At 38.1% G+C, this 18,994-nt stretch overlaps 1 protein-coding gene across 1 annotated transcript in view; it reads right to left on the bottom strand.

Moving 5' to 3' along the window:
- LOC135083194 (protein MTSS 1-like) overlaps positions 1–18,994 on the bottom strand; it is a 249,561-nt gene that overhangs the window by 151,105 nt on the left and 79,462 nt on the right. The window contains exon 2 of the mRNA XM_063977928.1: positions 2,695–2,756. Coding sequence (XP_063833998.1) covers positions 2,695–2,756 — 62 coding nt within the window. The remainder of the gene's footprint in view (positions 1–2,694; positions 2,757–18,994) is intronic.

The raw sequence follows: 18,994 nt of genomic DNA, 5'->3' as shown, positions 1-18,994 counted from the left end.
CCATCTTTACTGGAACCATTTCGCCGCATTTTCAGGCCCCTATTTGAGAACCTCTGGATAAGACCAGAACGCAGAAATTTTCGTCATCTAGTAAGCTATAATCACATACTTAAAATCCAAAATTTCAAGTCTGTAGGTCATTTAGTTCCGAAGTTAAGCGAAAGCAAAGTTTCGCATTTACGACACTCACTGATGATCATCAAAATAGAACTAGTACTTCCCATAAACTCAGAGAGCTGAAATTTGGTACAGAGTTAGGGTTTAATGGCCACATAAAGGGAAAACTATAAAAACTAGGGAAATCGAAGATCTGGAGTAACACCACATTCATAATCAATACTACTCCGGCACCGTGGTGTTCGCCTGTATCGCTTACCGCTAGATGGCGCTAGCACTAGCAAGTGGTGTCCAGATTTTTTTCCTTTCCAGAGCCCCCCGTCGATGAGTTGAATGTTGTGTAATTTGCATTTCGTTGATTTCGTTTATTACATTGTAAGGATAGCTAAGGTCATGTTATTAAAACAATTCTGATTCGTTGTCCATTTTAAAGGTCGTTGAGTTTATTTGTGTTTAATATCGTAAAAAAAATCGATAAAACGACGACGTTAAAAAATTTTGCCACTTTCTACAAAAATAAGTGAAATCCCACCAAAAACATTCTGTAAAAAACTAGCCAAGTCTCGATGGAGCTGCTTGTTTATCTCTAAAAAGTAATGAAATCTAGACAAAGTCGTGCCAAGTCTATGGTTCCTTACTGCGATTTCTTTATTATTATAGTTAATGTTGTGTGACTTGGCCGTTGAACAATCTTTATTAAGATAATCATACATAAGTATTATTGAAATACGCAGCTTTATAAAGCCTACAATTGACTGGTTATTGTTGAACAGCGTTTTCCAAGTGGCAATTTTCCATCGTCAATGGGTAGCGGTTCTGGCGACAGATTGGTGCAATGGTGTCATGGAGCACCTGGTTTTGTCATCCTTCAACGGCCAAGTCACACAACATTAACTATAATAATAAAGAAATCGCAGTAAGGAACCATAGACTTGGCACGACTTTGTCTAGATTTCATTACTTTTTAGAGATAAACAAGCAGCTCCATCGAGACTTGGCTAGTTTTTTACAGAATGTTTTTGGTGGGATTATTTTTTCTTCCAGCAACTGGGCCCAATACGATTATAGAGTATATTTTTGTTGAATTGGTGTTTAATTTATTAATAAAACATTGAAGGTGGGCCCAGTAAGCCCAGTTACTGGAAGAAAATATATTTGAAAATTAAATCTGGCGACTTGGCCTGTAGGCCAAGCTAAAAGTGGGCCAAGTCACTAGAAGATTTTCTATTTACTATGTGCAGACGACGGCAAGTCAAGTTAAGCATTGTGAGATTTTAGTACAGTATTTTATGTAGTTGTAATATGGGTTATTTAGTCTGATGTGCTGTCGTCCCTTTGTATTAGACATAGGATACTTGGAAATTGGTTTACCACGACACAATCAAAAGATTTAAGTATTATATGTAGCAGTATACGAGTAAACAAGATGGTGATCAGTGATATCATAGCACTACTTCTCATAATGAACCACGAAAACAGAGGTGACACGATTTTAATCAAGCAGATTGATACTGGTTTACAATAACAATTATTTATTGTCATAAGTTAAATTAATAGTGTGCCCGAAATTGTTGCAGAGACAATATCATAATGAACTGCTATCAAGCCATACGATTTTAGTACACTCACGAGCAAAAACAGTTTTTATCTTTCTTTTGCATCTCGGCAACTATGTAAGTGAGATTTTTTGAAGTATTTTTACAGCTCTCTTTTTTGTAAGTGATGTAATCCAGCGCCCATTATTAAAATCATGCTCTAACAAGCTAATTACTGGGCATTACTCGACAAAAAGAGTTTATCCGAACACTCGGCAACAACAGAAGTGACGGAAAAAGATGATAAGATGTATGATGTACTAGCTTTTGCCCGCAGCTTCACCCGCGTGAAATTTAGTTTGTCACAGATCGTCATAAATTATAGAATATATGTTATTCTGGGTTATAAAAAATAATACTGTAAAGTTTCATCAAAATCCGTTCAGTAGTTTTTGCGTGAAAGAGTAACAAACATCCAGACATCCACACAAACTTTCGCATTTATAATATTAGTAGGAGTAGGATAATATGAGCCTGAATTATTTTGTCTAAGACAGGATGTTAAAACTCGGATTCAATAGTTAGGAAGGTATTTTTAAAATTTTAGACCACTGTCAATACAAACAAAAAAAATGTTTTCAAAGGCTAATGCCAATCCAAACCAGAGGACAAAAATTGCTGAGTACGTTTCGATTCCACTTGACTGTACGATCGTCGCAATAGCATCATATTGGCGCTGGTCGCCGAACGATCGCAAATTCGGGACTCGTTGACCTGACATTGTTGTCGATGGACAATATTGGCGTCCATTTTTTTAAGTGGACCAGTTATAACTGGTTTGTGAAGTCTATACTCAATAATGTATTTAGATTGTTGATTATTTTCCACAATACTGTACACATCGTAAAGGTAGCAGGAAGGTGTTGGACGCAGGCCGCTACCAACCGGGCAACATGGAAAGCATTGGGGGAGGCCTATGTTCAGCAGTGGACGTCCTATGGCTGAGATGATGATGATGAATATGTTTTATAAATTAACTTACTTTAACGCCGAGTGCAGCTTCGTCGCCTTCGATATGAACTCCTCCCACATTGGCGCACTGCTCTGTAAAGAAGAAAAAGATATTTGTTAGAGAAGAAATGCAAAGCCGTTTACTTATTTAGGGAAGGGGAATCACTATAATCTTCAAGACAGAAAGAGACCATATGTGCAGCCTTTATTATTTTTAAAGGAGAAAATATTGCATTCGCGTAATACATAACACCAAAACCGAGTCTTCAACCGATACGAGGACGATCAGCACTAAAATTGTCAAAGTATACAGTCTTCCTACACTGTACTGTTAAAGAGGAAAGATTTAATTGTTTGTTTGTATTGAATAGGCTCTGAAACTACAAGACAGATTTGAAAAATACTTCCACTTTAAGAATCCTATATTATTTCTGAAGAATATAGGCGGTACGAAGTTCGCCGGGTCAGCTATTAGGAATAAAATAGATACTTATTGGCATTAGCGTACACATAAAACAGTATAAGCCTACAAGAGAAAATACATAGAACAATGTTGGTTTAAAGAGAAAAACTTCTATCATAAATCATTAATCAATTACTCGTTAAAACGCTCCAAACATGTGAACTCATTAAAATGAAAGAATACAAACCTTTTGATGCGCGACCTAGAAACCGAACATCAGAAGTCAGAACCCCGTTACTAAAGTGGCTTTTAGTGAATTGAAATTCACATCAAACAATGAAAAGGTGAGGTGACCACGCTTCCTGCATTTAATGAGGAAGAACCAAATTATTGTTACAAAAAAGTAAATAGCACACTAATTATCTAGCCACAAACTACAAACTATACCTAACTACAACTTCAGTTAATTTAGTAACACAAAACTTTTCTTACCTAAGTCTCAGCTCAATGTACCTGCCAAAATCTTGTGAGAAAGTATTCTTCGTACTTTCGTAGACATAAATACTCGATTTATGAAAACCAAAGTAAAAACGTGAACTTAACTATTTAAATTAAATTACAATTTCGTCGTGCGATATGAAAAATCGACGGTCGAGGCGTGAGAAAAACAAATGAGTATCGTTGTATTCGTCGACGAAAAAGGAGTTAAGTTTTTCTTGGTGGCCAGTGTGTCGCGCGGAAAAGGAGTGCGACCTTATTTTCAGTAATTCCTGACTATGTGCAGTATTTAATTCATATTATTGTGTATGAGACGTGTACTTAAATCAGGCGTTGGATACAGGCCTTTACCAATAGAGAAATATGGAAATTATTGGGGGAGGCCTATGTTCAGCAGTGGACATCCTGTAGCTGAAATATTGATGATGATGATATGAGACGTGATATGGCAGTGGGATGAATTAGTTACATTAGAAAATGTATGTTTTTGCAGAATAGAATATCAGAATAAAATAATATCTATATTTTCAAAATGTACAAGTAAAGCGCTTTCAAATGATACCAAACGGCATATTTATCTTAACTTTATTTTTTTACTCTGTATGTTTTGCCCGCTAGAGGGCGCCACATTAGATTTTGTGAAACCCCATATAGCCTATAACCAGCGGACAATTAAGACGCTTCTAATGATATGTCATTTGTCGAATTCTGATAAGGAGTTTAGAAGTTACGAGGGAACGGATAAACATACATACATAGCCTGTCAAAATCATAACCCTCCTTTTGCTTTGCCGTAGTGGGGTAATTAATAATATAGCTACTCTCTCCCTGGGAATGACGAAATGAGTTGTTTTTCACTAAATTCAGAGGTGCCGGTAAAAGTTTTGCTGAGTTACCCATTTCTACACCCTTGAGGATTACTTTAATACTACTTGAGGCTTCTACTGTAGGTAAGTACGGTAACGTAATAGCGTGAGGATACGTGCTTCAAACTCCCAAGAAGTGTCAAATGTAAAGGTAGTTGGGAAACTAGCGTATGATACGGCTTGAGTATTTTCTAGTTTTAACTATTTTGGCAAGTCAAAGGTTTTCTTCGCAAATAATACTCAAAAACACTGATCAATGCGTTGTCATTTTTTTAAACCCCGCCTCTATCCTTTCACACTGTCTTCGTTAAACATTCCGGTCCCGATTCTTGATACATAAATGTCGATATGTCCCGTGATATCCCGTATTTGATATCTGAGTGAGTGATAGTAAACGTTTGAAGAATTGCTGTAGGAAATGTGAGTTACGAGGGTTCGCGAAAGTGTGAGCATTGTATGGAAATGATTTCAATAAATCAAAGTCCATTGCTGGTAGCGAAAGTGCAAATTTTGATTATTTCTGTATAGCAACTCCTGTTTTAGTTAGTTAGTTAATAATACAAACTATAGCCAACTACATATTATTATGTTCATACACTCAATGTTTGCATTGTGTGGGACCAAAACCCGCAATCTCTAGCATAGTAGTCCGATACACAAACTACTAGGTCAGGCGATCTTCTATTTGTCGATTTCTACTTATTATTTTGTAATTTAATAACACATCGTCGCTAAATGGCGAGCACACCATGGAGGAAATTGGCCGAGACGAAGCACGAGCCCACACACCGAAGTATGGGCGACACACGGCGAAACTAACCGTAGTGCGTGTTTACACTATACGTCTCGATCAATTTTCCGCATTATGTATTTGCGCCAAAAGGTATTTTGGCTGCTTTGGGTTAAAATCTACGCGTATAAAGACGAGGATAAAAGCTCTTTCAATAAATCTGAAAGTACATCGGTCCAGCAAACCACTATTTATGGAAGCAGCAACCCTCCTGATAACTCCCAGTTATCACCCCTCCATAATAAACGTCGTGTCGGCGTCACAAAGGGAGGCGTATCTTTGTGTTTACCGACGAGTTTTTGTTAAAATTAACCCTTGAAGTTAGAAGAGATAGTTGAAATGTCAACTGTGTGACATTTTTGGAGTGGTTGCTATTTTGATACAGAAAATTAAACGCGTAACATGTTACAGATACAGAATCGGAGATCATTTTCAAACGTATACCTAATTAACTAAATAAAAGTATAATTGAAATAAATTGATCATTTTGTAAAATAAAAAAGTAAACACGTACAGTAGACCACGGTAATGCTTATGATAGCATTACCGTGAGTAGACTGTCAGAATCGTCTCTACCCGTTTGAAAGCGTCATTAAAGATTCATATGATGTGATTAATTGTACTGAATTTCAACAAATTAAATCCTATAACGAAGCATTCCAGCACTGGTACAGAATAATACAATACTTGGAATAATTTATAATTACAAAATAAAGTATTATAAATGGACAATGACTTCAAAAGCTTAACATTTTACAAAATATTCCATTATGGCTAACAAACAATTTAATACAGGATTAATCCTTATTTACCCATCCATTGGCCCTTTTATTAAAACAACTCTTTTATGAATAAATAATCCAGGGAAAACGTCCACCGAATTACAAGCGTAGCGAAAAATTATATCCAGCCAGAGGGAAGCTTAGGGTCCTTTGAGAAGTTAATTTATTATGCCATTTAAGGCTTCTGGATTATCTGAGAACCTTAATAGAATTAGATAATGTTTGTTTCACTTTTTAATACGGAACCGTTACTAAAATCAAAATCAAAAATATTTATTCAGTTTAGACCACAAGTGGCACTAATGTACGTCAAAATATAGTAAATAATAAAAAAAGAAAAGGTAGCCCTTATGGGGCACTTTACATGTCTCCTTATCTTTTGGGCCCTACCAACTAGGTGTAGGTATAGCTGGACATTTTGCCGCAGTGCACGCAGTAAGCAGACAAACATGGTATAAAAAGCAAATCAAAAATGTAAATGTATTTTATTTTCGAGGTGCCCCTACAGTTTTTACATTTGTACTCGTAAGTGTTGCAGTGTGGCTAGTACATTATGACTAAATGTAGACCACACGATAAGAATCTCAGCTAAGCCGTTTTAGCCCACGACTAAATCCACAAACATTGGACACAGTAAAAGTGAACAGTAATGGTGCGTCCAGACTGGGCGAATGGGCTCGCGCGGCACGCGGCATCCTGCTCAGCTCTTGAGTGAGCAGGATGTCATGTTTGCCGCGCGAGCCTGTTCGCCCAGTCGCACCATAAGTCTGTGGTCTTCTATAAACGCCGTCGTCAAAAACGACGCGTCGTGCGCTGCCTATAGTAATTGCCCTATGTAGCGTTCGCATTTTTGTGTTGTCACGTAGTGGTTCACGTCTTCACTTCAGTTTTTGTACATCATCATCATCATCATCATCATTTCAGCCATCGGACGTCCACTGCTGAACATAGGCCTCCCCCAATGCTTTCCATGTTGATCGATTGGCAGCGGTCTGCGTCCAGCGCTTCCCTGCTACCTTTACGATGTAGTTTTTGTACACCTCAGTACAAAATTAAAGATAAGTAAAATATTTATTTAAAACAGAATCTAAAACGCGATGTCAGGCAGGGGCCATACTTGTGTTCCACTGATTTATGCCATCCTTTCTCACTAATTTGACCACACTGAGACATCAGCAACCCGTGAACCTAAGCATGATCAATTGAATACTAAGTTTTGTATCTACTTGATTGTTTACATCCTTGTCTTAGTTCTCCACATGTTTAAGGCCTAGGTCGTACTAAATCATGGCGACCACGAGCCGGAAGACGTAGCGTGGGCAGGCCCACTAGGTGGACCGACGATCTGGTGAGGGTCGCGGGAGGTGCCTGGATGCGAGCGGCGCAGGACGTGTCTTTGTGGAAATCCTTGGGAGAGGCCTTTGTCCAGCAGTGGACGTCTTCCGGCTGAAACGAACGAACGAACGCACGAAATCAACTTACTAAACCCTCAATTGACTATGCCTCGACCCGACTAATCCAGCAAGCCATAGTTACCGTAATCGCCTTGGCCGTCAAAACAACTGTCATTGGCCATTACGTACACCGTTACACGAACGACTCGTAATACACAAATAATGCCGCATCTAAAATCTAAATCCATCTAGAAAAAATTGTTTCCCTATTCAATTGAGCCGACCATAAATCTGCCATTTTCAAGGCCAAGGTCGTACAAAGACGACTTACTAAACCTATTTCGACTATGACCCGACATATCCCAAGCAAGCCATAGTTACCGCAATCGCCTTGGCCGTCAAAACGGCGGTCATTGCCCATTACGTACACCGTTACACGAACGAGCCGTAATACACAAATAATGCCGCGGGAAATCGTAATGACATTGATGTAAGGCGCAGAGCTCACGGTACAGCGGAAACGTCACTAGTTTTTGTTTGGGTAAAAACGGGTATCTTTTATCTGGATGGTGAAGAGAGATTGATTTGCGATTATTTATCACTGATTAGAATGATTCTTCCAGCGACTTGGGCTACTTTTAGCTTGGTCCACGGAGTCGCAAGAAGATTCCCGTCACTAGTATGTTTGTGTAAAAATTAAAAACGGTTCTTTAATCTGCATGGTGAAGAGAGATTTATTTGCGATTATTTATCACTCTAGATATAATTGTGTTTGCATAAATACTGCTTAGATTGCTAAAGAATACCATCCACTTCTTTCTATTCGTATTCTAGACTCCAAAATACCATTATTAGAATCTAGAGTTCATTATTCTAATACATATTAACTCCTTCTTAAAACATATTTAATTAAATAGAATAAAGAGCAATACAGTTAATTTATGACAGTACAATTGACGACTTCATTCTTGGAATGTTTTTACAATCTGTTGAACTACTCATGTGTTCCTAGCTTTACAAAAACAGCTGATTTGGGAAACAAAATCATTTTTTTGTATCATCAGGTTTATAACGTGCATTAAGAAAAAGCTTTGTCTTTTGATTTTTTATTGCTTAATCTATAAAAGCCCTCAGCGCCTCAGCTTAAAGTTAACTAAATTAGCGCTGATTGTATGGTTTATAAGTCAAATATTTACTTACATTGTTTATCTTTATTTTTATAGTCTAAACAAACAAAAAGTCGTCTGCATGTCACCTTAATTAAGCGGACACATAAAATGTGTAGTATGCACTATTATGTTTACATACTGTTTGTTTTATCTGGCTGATTTGATTTGTGTATTATTAAGACCTATTATTACCTATATTTGTCTTATTAGCAGACAGCGAGAGCTAGACGAAAAAAGCGAGAAATCTTACTCCTTTGGGGATTATGAGCTGGAGTTGACTGCATTTGTTTTGGCTGAAATAATGCTGCTGTAAGGATGTACGAGTAGTGCACCATCGCATCTTGTGATAACCCTCGTTTCAATTTACTCCAACAATCCCTTACTTACACCATGCTTCGGCATTCAGGCGGCCCTTAGCTAATCACAGCTTTATATTAGGTTATTCATCCACTTACCAAGGAAAAAAATGTTTCTCCAGCTGGGAATCGAACCCAGGACCTTTGCTTCTAAATCAGGTCTTAGCACACCATACTACCACAACACCGCATCACATAAACTATTCGATACATATGTAGTTTCAGAACCTAACAAAACAATGTATGTCTTTACATCCTGAAACAGTAAATGAGTATCTTTTTTTAAATTTAAAACACGTTACTTTTTATAAAACTGCCACCGGTCCTCGTGGCCTAACAATTAACCTCAATCCTCTGTCAAAAACACACGTGGATGTTAACCCTCCAGAGCGCGCGGTGAAAATTGCGGTGGAAAAAACGCGAGTGGTCTATTTTTAACCGACAATTAAGCGGGCGAGATGAGTGTTTGTGTATCGAGCACACGTGTGGAGGGTGAATACGCTTTACAAACGCTTATGAAATTGAAGGTAATATGGTGTAGAAGAGGTATTATTTGTTTTAGAAAAGATCCATAGAGAGTAAATAGGAATTAACTGGGCTGGGCAGTGACTGATTGACCCTAGACTGCATCTCACTTAACGTCAGGTGCGTTTGCGGTCATTTGACGGCAAACTGTTTAACCATATGACATTTTGACCAGTCAGTTGTATACTCGTATGCAACATAAAAAAAACTATCGCCGTTGAAAATTGTATCAATCATTTGAAAAGGTTCCGTTTCAGATTTCCCCTTCCATGCTAATACTGAATTTTCATAATCATCCCTCGCCCATCCCCGATATTGTTTTTCATTTGTGTACAAAATTAGCTCAATAAAAACTGATACACAACGGCACCCGGTTGGAATTCATACGTTTGCGTGTACAGCCTGTAAGCTATCTATAACCCTCGATGGCGGAGCCTCGGGCGTCCGAGCCAAATTGTCATGTCCGGGCCTACTCGACCGTGTAACGCGCGTGACACGGTTAACCTATTTGTATACACGACGCGTTTGCGATCCGACTTTGATGGGTAAACTTTGACTTGCGGTAGTTGCGGTGTATGTGGTCAGTGAAATCAATTCGGTAAGAGCTTTTTATTGGGGAAAATCACTACTCTACCTCGAAATATAAATGCTCACCATAATAACACATCTTAAGGGGTCCGAAGACGACAATAAAATCAATTATTTATTAGCACAATTTATAAAGTTCTAAAGTTCGTCTGATATGGCGTCTCTGGATATGGCCACCAATGTATTGCATTTACGCCAACACTCTTCAAGGCTTCTTTTTGGTTATTTCAGTACAAATGATAATCAAAGGCTCAAAGCACAAAAAGATCGATCGTCAAAAAAACAGTGATATTTAAAAACATTGAGGTAATCGTGACGAGTAAACGCCACGTTGCAAGTTCGTTGACCCACAGGCTTGTTAGGAAGGCTGGTACACTTTCAGTGATCCAGTAATCGTTCGCAGCGCCACCCCCGGGAAAGTGGCACAACTTTTACAGCCTTTACCCTACTTCTGGGTTGCTAGTTGCTACATTTTTAGATGAGATGGACACGGAAATTGGTTTGCTTCAGGTATTCTAAGCTAGCTGGTGGTTTCTTGTAAAGTATCAGGAGTCAGGACGTGAAACCCTCTCTGATAACTGCATCAGAGAGTTGGGAATCAATCGATCTAGGTGCATATGGGACACAAAATTGATTGTTACTAACTTTGTGAAAACATTGTAAATGACGTGAATAAACTCCTCATCTTAGACCCATTCAGAATCTCTGTCAAAGTAAGGTATGCAACATAAGAACTCTGCACGTTGAAACTTCATCTAGAAAATTAAAGAAAACAGACTTCCACTCGTATCCAAAATGTTGGGAGGTATAGAAAAACAAAGCCGTATAAATTCAATTAAGGATCTTTCTTACATAATGCAACTATTGTTTCTCGAAGTAAAAGGAAAAGAAAAACATTTCTGTTTCAAATCACAACAATTTTCAGTAGATTTGATCCCATCCTCTTGATTCGGGACTCCTATTTATAAACAGTTTGCCATTGCTGCCCATCCAGTTCGTTAACCCATTAACCAAAACTACAGCACCTTCAGTCTCTGTGATAAGAACTATTTTCCAACAAAAATGTATAAGCCCGATGTGCTTTACTTCAAAGTAAACGTCCAGAGTCCAGGCCCGGAGTATATTAATCATTCGGCTCATAAACTTTCTCATGTTTACCCTACCCTATTTTGCGGGAAGCGAACCCAGAACCGATCGCCACAATAGGGATTGATGCACAGGGTTCAGTGCACAATAAAACTCAATGTAATAGAGCATAAGGTTATATTTATAAATCTACAAATGAATCTTGTCTTTACTCTACAATCTATAAAATCTAGAAACTTTCTGCCCCGTACAACCAAACTGTGGAATGGACTGTCGTCTGCGGTGTTTCCGGACGGATACGACCTGCAAGCTTTCAAGAGGAGAGCGTATCTTTACCTTAAAGGCCGGCAACGCACCTGTAACGCCCCTGGGTCTGCGGGTGTCTATGGGCGACGGTAATCACTTACCATCAGGTGATCCGTTTGCTCGTTTGCCTCCTATCACATAAAAAAAAAAAAAAAAAAATATTAGATACTAATATTATAAATGCGAAAGTAACTCTGTCTGTCTCTCTTTCACGCCTACACCACTGAACCGATTTTGATGAAATTTGGTATAGAGATAGTTTGAGTCCCGGGAAAGAACATAAGATAGTTTTTATCCCGGTTTTTGAAACAGGGACGCCGCGATAAAGTTTTTCTGTGACAGACAAAATTCCACGCGGGCGAAGCCGCGGGCGGAAAGCTAGTATATTATATGGGACTATCATGTTTTGATAGCTTAGACACAAGCTTGGATAAAAAAAATGAACTACTCCATCGATATTGATATCGATGGTGTTGAACTGATGACACTATATCAGCAACAGTTGGACTCACAAGCTTGGATAAAAAAAATGAACTACTCCATCGATATTGATGTCGATGGTGTTGAACTGACGACACTATATCAGCAACTGTTGGACTCTATTAGTGGACTAATGTGCAAATGTACTATGGATAGTTTTGTTCTTTTAAACTTTGATAGACTCAGCAATTCAGCATCGGTCTGTTATTAATAGATTTATTGATATCGATTTATCTATCGATAATATACACATACATTACTATGAGGTCTCAAAGTGCGCGTGGACGCACAGGGTTGACACACGAACCAATCACAGAGCTCTATTCTACGCTGTGCGTTCAATTTGCTGCTTCACTTAAGCAAGCATCGTTTGTGAATACGGGTGTTACAATTTGGTTCCAAATCGAAACGATTATCGAATTTTCAAGAAGCATTGGTTTCGAACTAAAGTCGCTGACATAGCCCGACAGATTAGCAAGCTGAAGTGGCAATGGGCAGGGCACATAGTACGCAGAACTGACGGCCGATGGGGCGGCAAGGTTCTGGAGTGGAGGCCGCGTACAGGAAAACGCAGCGTGAGTCGTCCACCTACAAGGTGGACCGACGACATCGTAAAGGTAGCAGGGAAGCGCTGGACGCAGGCCGCTACCAATCGATCAACGTGGAAAGCATTGGGGGAGGCCTATGTTCAGCAGTGGACGTCATATGGCTGAAATTATGATGATGATGATGATGATGATAATGATGGGTTTGTAGCGGACCTACTGCACCCGCATTCATAATCTCCGTAAACAATCTCCAATATCAATGTTATGCAACCGCATTTTGTAAACAGAGATATGATTTAATTACCGCATTTTAGATACGGGTTAACTTTTATTTGGATTTATTGCGCGTATTAATGGTATCACGATTGGTTTATCTTGTTTTAATTAAGGATTTTTATTGCTTGTATGTGTAAACATAGACGTTGTAAAGGAAGGAGCCATAAGCGTTTGGGTATTTAATGAAATTCTTTAAATATTCTTGGACTAGCTTTAGCCCGCGGCTTCACCCGCGTGAAATTTCGTTTGTCACAGAACGTTATAAATTATAGCCTATATGTTTTTTTGGGTTATAATACTGTAAAGTTTCATCAAAATCCGTTCAGTAGTTTTTGCGTGAAAGAGAAACAAACATCCAGGGATCCAGACATCCAAACTTTCGCATTTATAATATTAGTAGGATACTTTCACGCAGTTCTGTCTTGCCCCAAACTAAGCAAAGTTTGCTCTTAAGAAATAAGCCTTTGACATTCTACACTGCACTATCTGGTACCAGACAACAGATATTAAATACTTTTTTTGTAAAAGCCTAAATGCATACATGTAAAAAGCATACAGAGAAATGTTTGCGGGAATCGGATCTGCGACCTCTAGCATAAAGAAGAAAAAATAGAATACGTTATTTTATTAATATTACAAACGAAACAGAGAAAAACTTTCGATTTAAAAGCTTTGACATTAAGCAAGCAGTAAATATCAAAGTTCATACCAAAAGGATAAGAAATCTAATCATGGTAGGCCACTAATTGAAGTTTTTTCTTAAGCTAATCCATTAACCCAAGTTTAGATAAGCAAGATAGCGACTTATCAGTTCCCTAAGCCCATAGTAGACTAAAATAACTTACAAACGTAAACTGTGTGTTCATTCACCTATGATAAAAATACTACGAGTTAAGGAACATGTTTTTCGGCACGCGCTATGGTTGTCCAAAAAGGATTAATTAATTTAAAACTCACAACTCTTATTTCTTGGGGTCTCTAAAAACAAATAAAGTTTTAGCTATTTTAAATATTATGTAGGTACGTAAATAATTGCCAACGAGTATAGATTTTCAGATAATTACCTACATGAGCACTAATGAGCAGTTTAGATTTTACACATCAAAATTAATAAGAAATTAACCTATTTGTCTGTCAACAAACGGCAAATTTGCCGATTCCTCATACAAATTGGAAACCGACCAAACTGTCAGCTGACTACAAGTCAGTATCTGCGAGGTGTCTACACAAGTGACAAAGTAGGTAAGACAGACACAACGCTGAAACGGTCAGTTTTTAAATAAGTTGTTTAGTCTAATAATGGCATAATTTATTTGATCGATTCTTCAGTTTCACCAACAACGCACAGCCCTACATCAAGCATGGAAGAGTTAAAGTAAAATATACTTGTTTACGAGCGAGCAGTTTCCATACGCTTGCAATCGGACCGCTCAACTTCTGTATATCATCTTATTAGTAAATGTATGCCAGGATGTTTACGTTTGTTATTAACGACACGTTACATAAAAATTGTGGTCAGAAACATTAATAATAGACTTGCATAATTATATTACCTTGTAAAGACTGCACGATCCATAGACAACGAACGCCCAGATATTAAATTCCCAAATGAGAAATGTTGAAAAATCGCTGTGTATAATTGTTCAAAGTGACGACCTGAACACCTAATCTACTAACGTAATTCCGTCAGCTGTCTATTCTATGTGATATACGAGTTAAAGTTATCTTCGATTGCGAATGCGTAGAGAAGATCTGAATATATTATCAATCTCTGAATGCATTTTTGAGAACCTATTGGCATGAGACATAGTGACCGATATGTTGAGTTATGAAGTTTGACACCCGGATTACAAATAGGCAAAGAAGATAGGTTACAACTGTTTGTAAGCGGATGATACTCCATCGAGAAAGCACGCAAAAGCTGGTCTGCGATTTTACAAAAACTCTGCTTCCAAGTAAATTATTATACTTAGCAATAGTTTATCTCATCTCGTTAATATATTTTCAGTAGGTAGGTACTCGTACAATGCACGTGCCCCTGGGTGCTCGTTGTAATTAGTTTACGTCATACGCAGCTCCGTAATGTTGCTGATTAAATTCAGCTCCGCTTGTTTGTAATTTCATAATTTTATATCTGCATTAATTACTGGCTAGCACAGGTAAAGATACAGTTCGACGCCCGCCCAGACTTCTCTTGATCGTTTAATTGAAACTACACGAGTATCAAAATCGTCTATCTATCTATCTATCTATGTCAGCCTTTGGGTTCACCTTCGAACATAGGCCTCCTCTTCAACCCTCCACCGATTTCTGTCCCTGGCCACACGCATCCAGTTCACTCCAGCCTGCTGCCGGATATCGTCTGTCCATCAAAATCGTACTAGTTTCGAACTACAGGGTCTAGATGGCGCCGCTTTGTTGACCACTGGACTATTGTGGTGAACTGGAGAACACTCAATCTCTTGTCTGTGAAGTGAGTAGTAGGCAATAAAGAATTTGAAAGACATTATTTCCTAAAACTGATTAAAAGATTTCATCAACGTCGTTTTGACATTTAATTATATTCCCCAATTTCTTCTTCGAAGATTTCTTCGGCGAACACAATTTCTACAAAAATCATAAATTTGCTATATCAAATACCTATGTAGTTTTTCAAGACATGAAATAGAATTTTTCCCAAGAAAATTTATCAGACAGAGAATAGAATATCTCACAAATATTTCCCATTTTAATACAGCAGGTAATGAAATCGCTTCTCCGCAGAAAGAACATAAAGCAAACGTCATGTGCACGCTCTTTAATATACGGAGCTCACTTTGTACCCGTTTCATGTCCAGAATGCGAGTAATAGGATGAAACGTTTGAGAATGCGACCGAAAGATCGTTGTTTAGATTTTGTGATGCCATTTGAAGATGTTAAAACCTTTTAAAGTATGTTTCAGTCGACGGTTGCAAAATAACACTTATTGCAACTGCATAAGATGTTTAGTTTAGTTTGATGTGCCGTCGTCTGCTAATAGGTTTAGCGCTTACTCAGTTAGTGCCTGAGGTATGGGAGCGGCACGGGAGGGGGTGGTTTTGTGACGGTCAAACGTTAGCGAGACTTCAGAGGGCTTTAAAACATATATGAAAATTTTAGTTCTTGAAAGTTTCCGCTAGGGGCGCTGTACAATTCGTCATACATTTAATGTCATTTTTTTACGCGCTCACCAGTGACACAAGTTACACGTTTGATGTAAACTCACACTACGCTCCCAGAGTCCCAGATTTGTCAAATCTTTAAAATTATGACAGTCTATAAGGTAATCAACATTCAATGAAGATAGCAAATACTGCCATTACCCTTCCAAACAACCCATACAAAAGAACAAACGCGACACACACGATAAGAGCACTGAGCGTCTATTATGGAATGCACTAGATAGATTGGACCACAAAGACGCATTGAGTTCGGCACACTGATGTCCTTGAGACGGGCAATTTCGTACGTCATCCTTATAGATCGGGGACTCTCAAACTTTCGGCTCCACGAAACCCTATTAAGGTTTTCAGGTGACAGCGAACCCCTTAATTAGCTAATTAAAACTCCCCTCCACCCTAAAAAAAATGTAGTGAAGAAACTAAGGTTCTAATTTCAATAAAAGGTACAAATAAAGTGCCAAAGAAATGACTTTTTAATATTGATGCTGTTGCTGTTGTGTGCTATTTTATTGTCGCAAATGAAGTCAATTTTAGGAGTAATTTTGGACAATTTTAATTCTGCCGCCCCATTACAAAAATCTTGTCGCGAACCCTTTTTTTGTCGCGGAGGAAATGCTTTGCGCACCGCACTATGTGACGAAAGGCCGATCTAGATGGACAATATTATTTGACAATATTAATTAGCTTTAAAGGCGGTATCTATTGATGATTTGACTATATATAGCAAAAACAGTCATAATTGCATTCAGTTTTGGTACATTTAACGCTATAATACATAAACCAGTATACGTTGATACACGGTTATAAAGAATTACTACCTGATAGGAGGTCAGCTTAAAATGGACATGTTTCTAAGAAGAAAAACAAAGCTGAATTCTTTATGGCAATTGAAAATAAATAAAAAGGATGAGTGAATAAAAATATAGAATGCCATGCCAGCCACTTTCCAGCCAATTGTTACAACAAATTCGGGAAATGTTCATTTCAATATTTCATAACTCCTCCGTTACTTCGTAAGTTTCGTATTTTATCGAAATATTCATTCCTTTTATTTTTTTAATTTTTGGGATATTTTATCCATTGTTCGTAGAACTCCCTTCGGGATATAAATATTACGTATTCTGAAAAAAAAAGAACGAAAAAAAAATTTTGGCATCAGCTTTACTAAAAAAATTGACAAGGTTCCGCACCAGTCCGCACTTTCTAATTTACTTTGAGCAATACAATATGGATGAGACTACAACATATATAAGTTGCAGCCATGGTACAACAAAGTACATGTAGTTTCTGGTCCAACAAACACAAAGTTCGCATTAAAAATGTAATATCCATCACATTCGACAGCTATGTTTTCGGCAACTGTAAAGTTATTTGCAATGTGAATGAATAAAAATGGTAGTTCTTACCATCAACTTCACGATCCATCAATTACTTTAGCACAATTAATTTTATAAACACTTTAAAATAGCGACAGACCAAATGCAGAAAAGTGAATGATTTCTTCATGAATTCCACCCGTAATGACACTTCAAAAATATTTATTAATTTATTGGAGGGTACTTGCACAAAATTATCACCAGAATCGTGACCTCCAGATTGTCGGCTATCGATTTTGCTAGTATTATTGGAGATTTGAGTTAACCCTTTTTGTCCATCTAGATCGGCCTTTCGTCACATAGTGCACCGTCACCACTGCCGGGGGACAGGGTGGTGTGTGGGACTCTCGAAGCCCTTAAAGGACGGGGTATACCCACTAAAACCTCCGCGGCGTTCCGTCATCGAGCGAGTGGGGGTGTCGCGAGTATCCGGCCGTCGCCTTAGACTTCCGCGACTGTCGCGAACGCTGCCATTGAATGGCGAACCCCTAGGGGTTCGTGTACTCCACTTTGAGAAACCCTGTTATAGATCAACTATCTACATTTCACAAAAGAACTGAATTAACGAACCGAGAAAGATGTATTGCGAGAATCAGAATTGTAAAGTACTGTTCCATTTTACATTTGCGGATATAACCAATTTGATTACATCATAAATTGCCAACTTATGTGTTAATAAAGTTTCTAATTAGTGCTAGATTGTATTTATATCGATCACAACTCAAACGAAATTAACTGGTAGTAATAAAGCAAGAAACTTTCCGGTTTGTAACTACGAACGTGTCAGTAAATCTAGCTGTTGGTCCTTTCAATCAATGTAATAACAAAAGTACTGTTACCTGCACCGTTGAGAGCAAGATTCTACAATTATTTTGTCTTTCACACATGAGATCACGTGTATTTACCGTTACGCACAATCATATTATTATAACCATCATCAACTTTGGATAAGCCTGCTGTTCCCCTTGTGTGATTATCTTTCTTTTATTGATTCAATTGCGTTGTAGGACTTGAACCAACAGCTTTTTCGAAGATCCGTCGAAATGGTTAGCTGTAAGTCATTCAGATAGTAGTTTGAGCTAAGGGCATTTATAAGTTGATACCAATCATCATCATTAGGTCATTTAGTCTCTACAGCAATAACACGATCCTATACTAACCACAGACAAATGGTGAATATGCCCAACATTTCACACTTATCCCGTGCGTGAGACCTACAGGGTTGTGGTTTTAGTCTTCTACGTCTCCACTGTAAGAGTGAGGATGGTCCTATTCTTTTTTGCAAGAACCAAAAGAGTTATATCGGTTAACACCGATTTGTTTGGCAACGCCCCTAGCATTACATGAAAAAAACATCAGCAGACACAGTTTCAAAACACTACGTTTTTATTTATCTACCGACCACGTTCACGTTCGCTTCAATCTTGACATGTCTTACAAAAACCGTATTTCCTGAACGTTTATTTCGGTGCCATAATTAGTTTACGCGTCCGAGGCAATCTGCGCGACAATCAAAGGCGGCTAAATATAAAACTATGGACTAGCAGATGGGAGGGATCAGGGAATGGTGACGAAGAACAGTCTAGTGGGGAAAAAGGAGAAGTTACAGTTTGCACGTCTGGTTTTACTATTAACTAATTTTTAACATAGTATCAATGTGATATGTCCAAACAGTTATTTTTAAGAT

Source organism: Ostrinia nubilalis, chromosome 23 (assembly GCF_963855985.1).
Source record: "Ostrinia nubilalis chromosome 23, ilOstNubi1.1, whole genome shotgun sequence".
Lineage (NCBI taxonomy): Eukaryota > Metazoa > Arthropoda > Insecta > Lepidoptera > Crambidae > Ostrinia > Ostrinia nubilalis.
The sequence above is the reverse complement of the archived record's forward strand: the minus strand, read 5'-3'. Positions and strand labels throughout refer to the sequence as shown.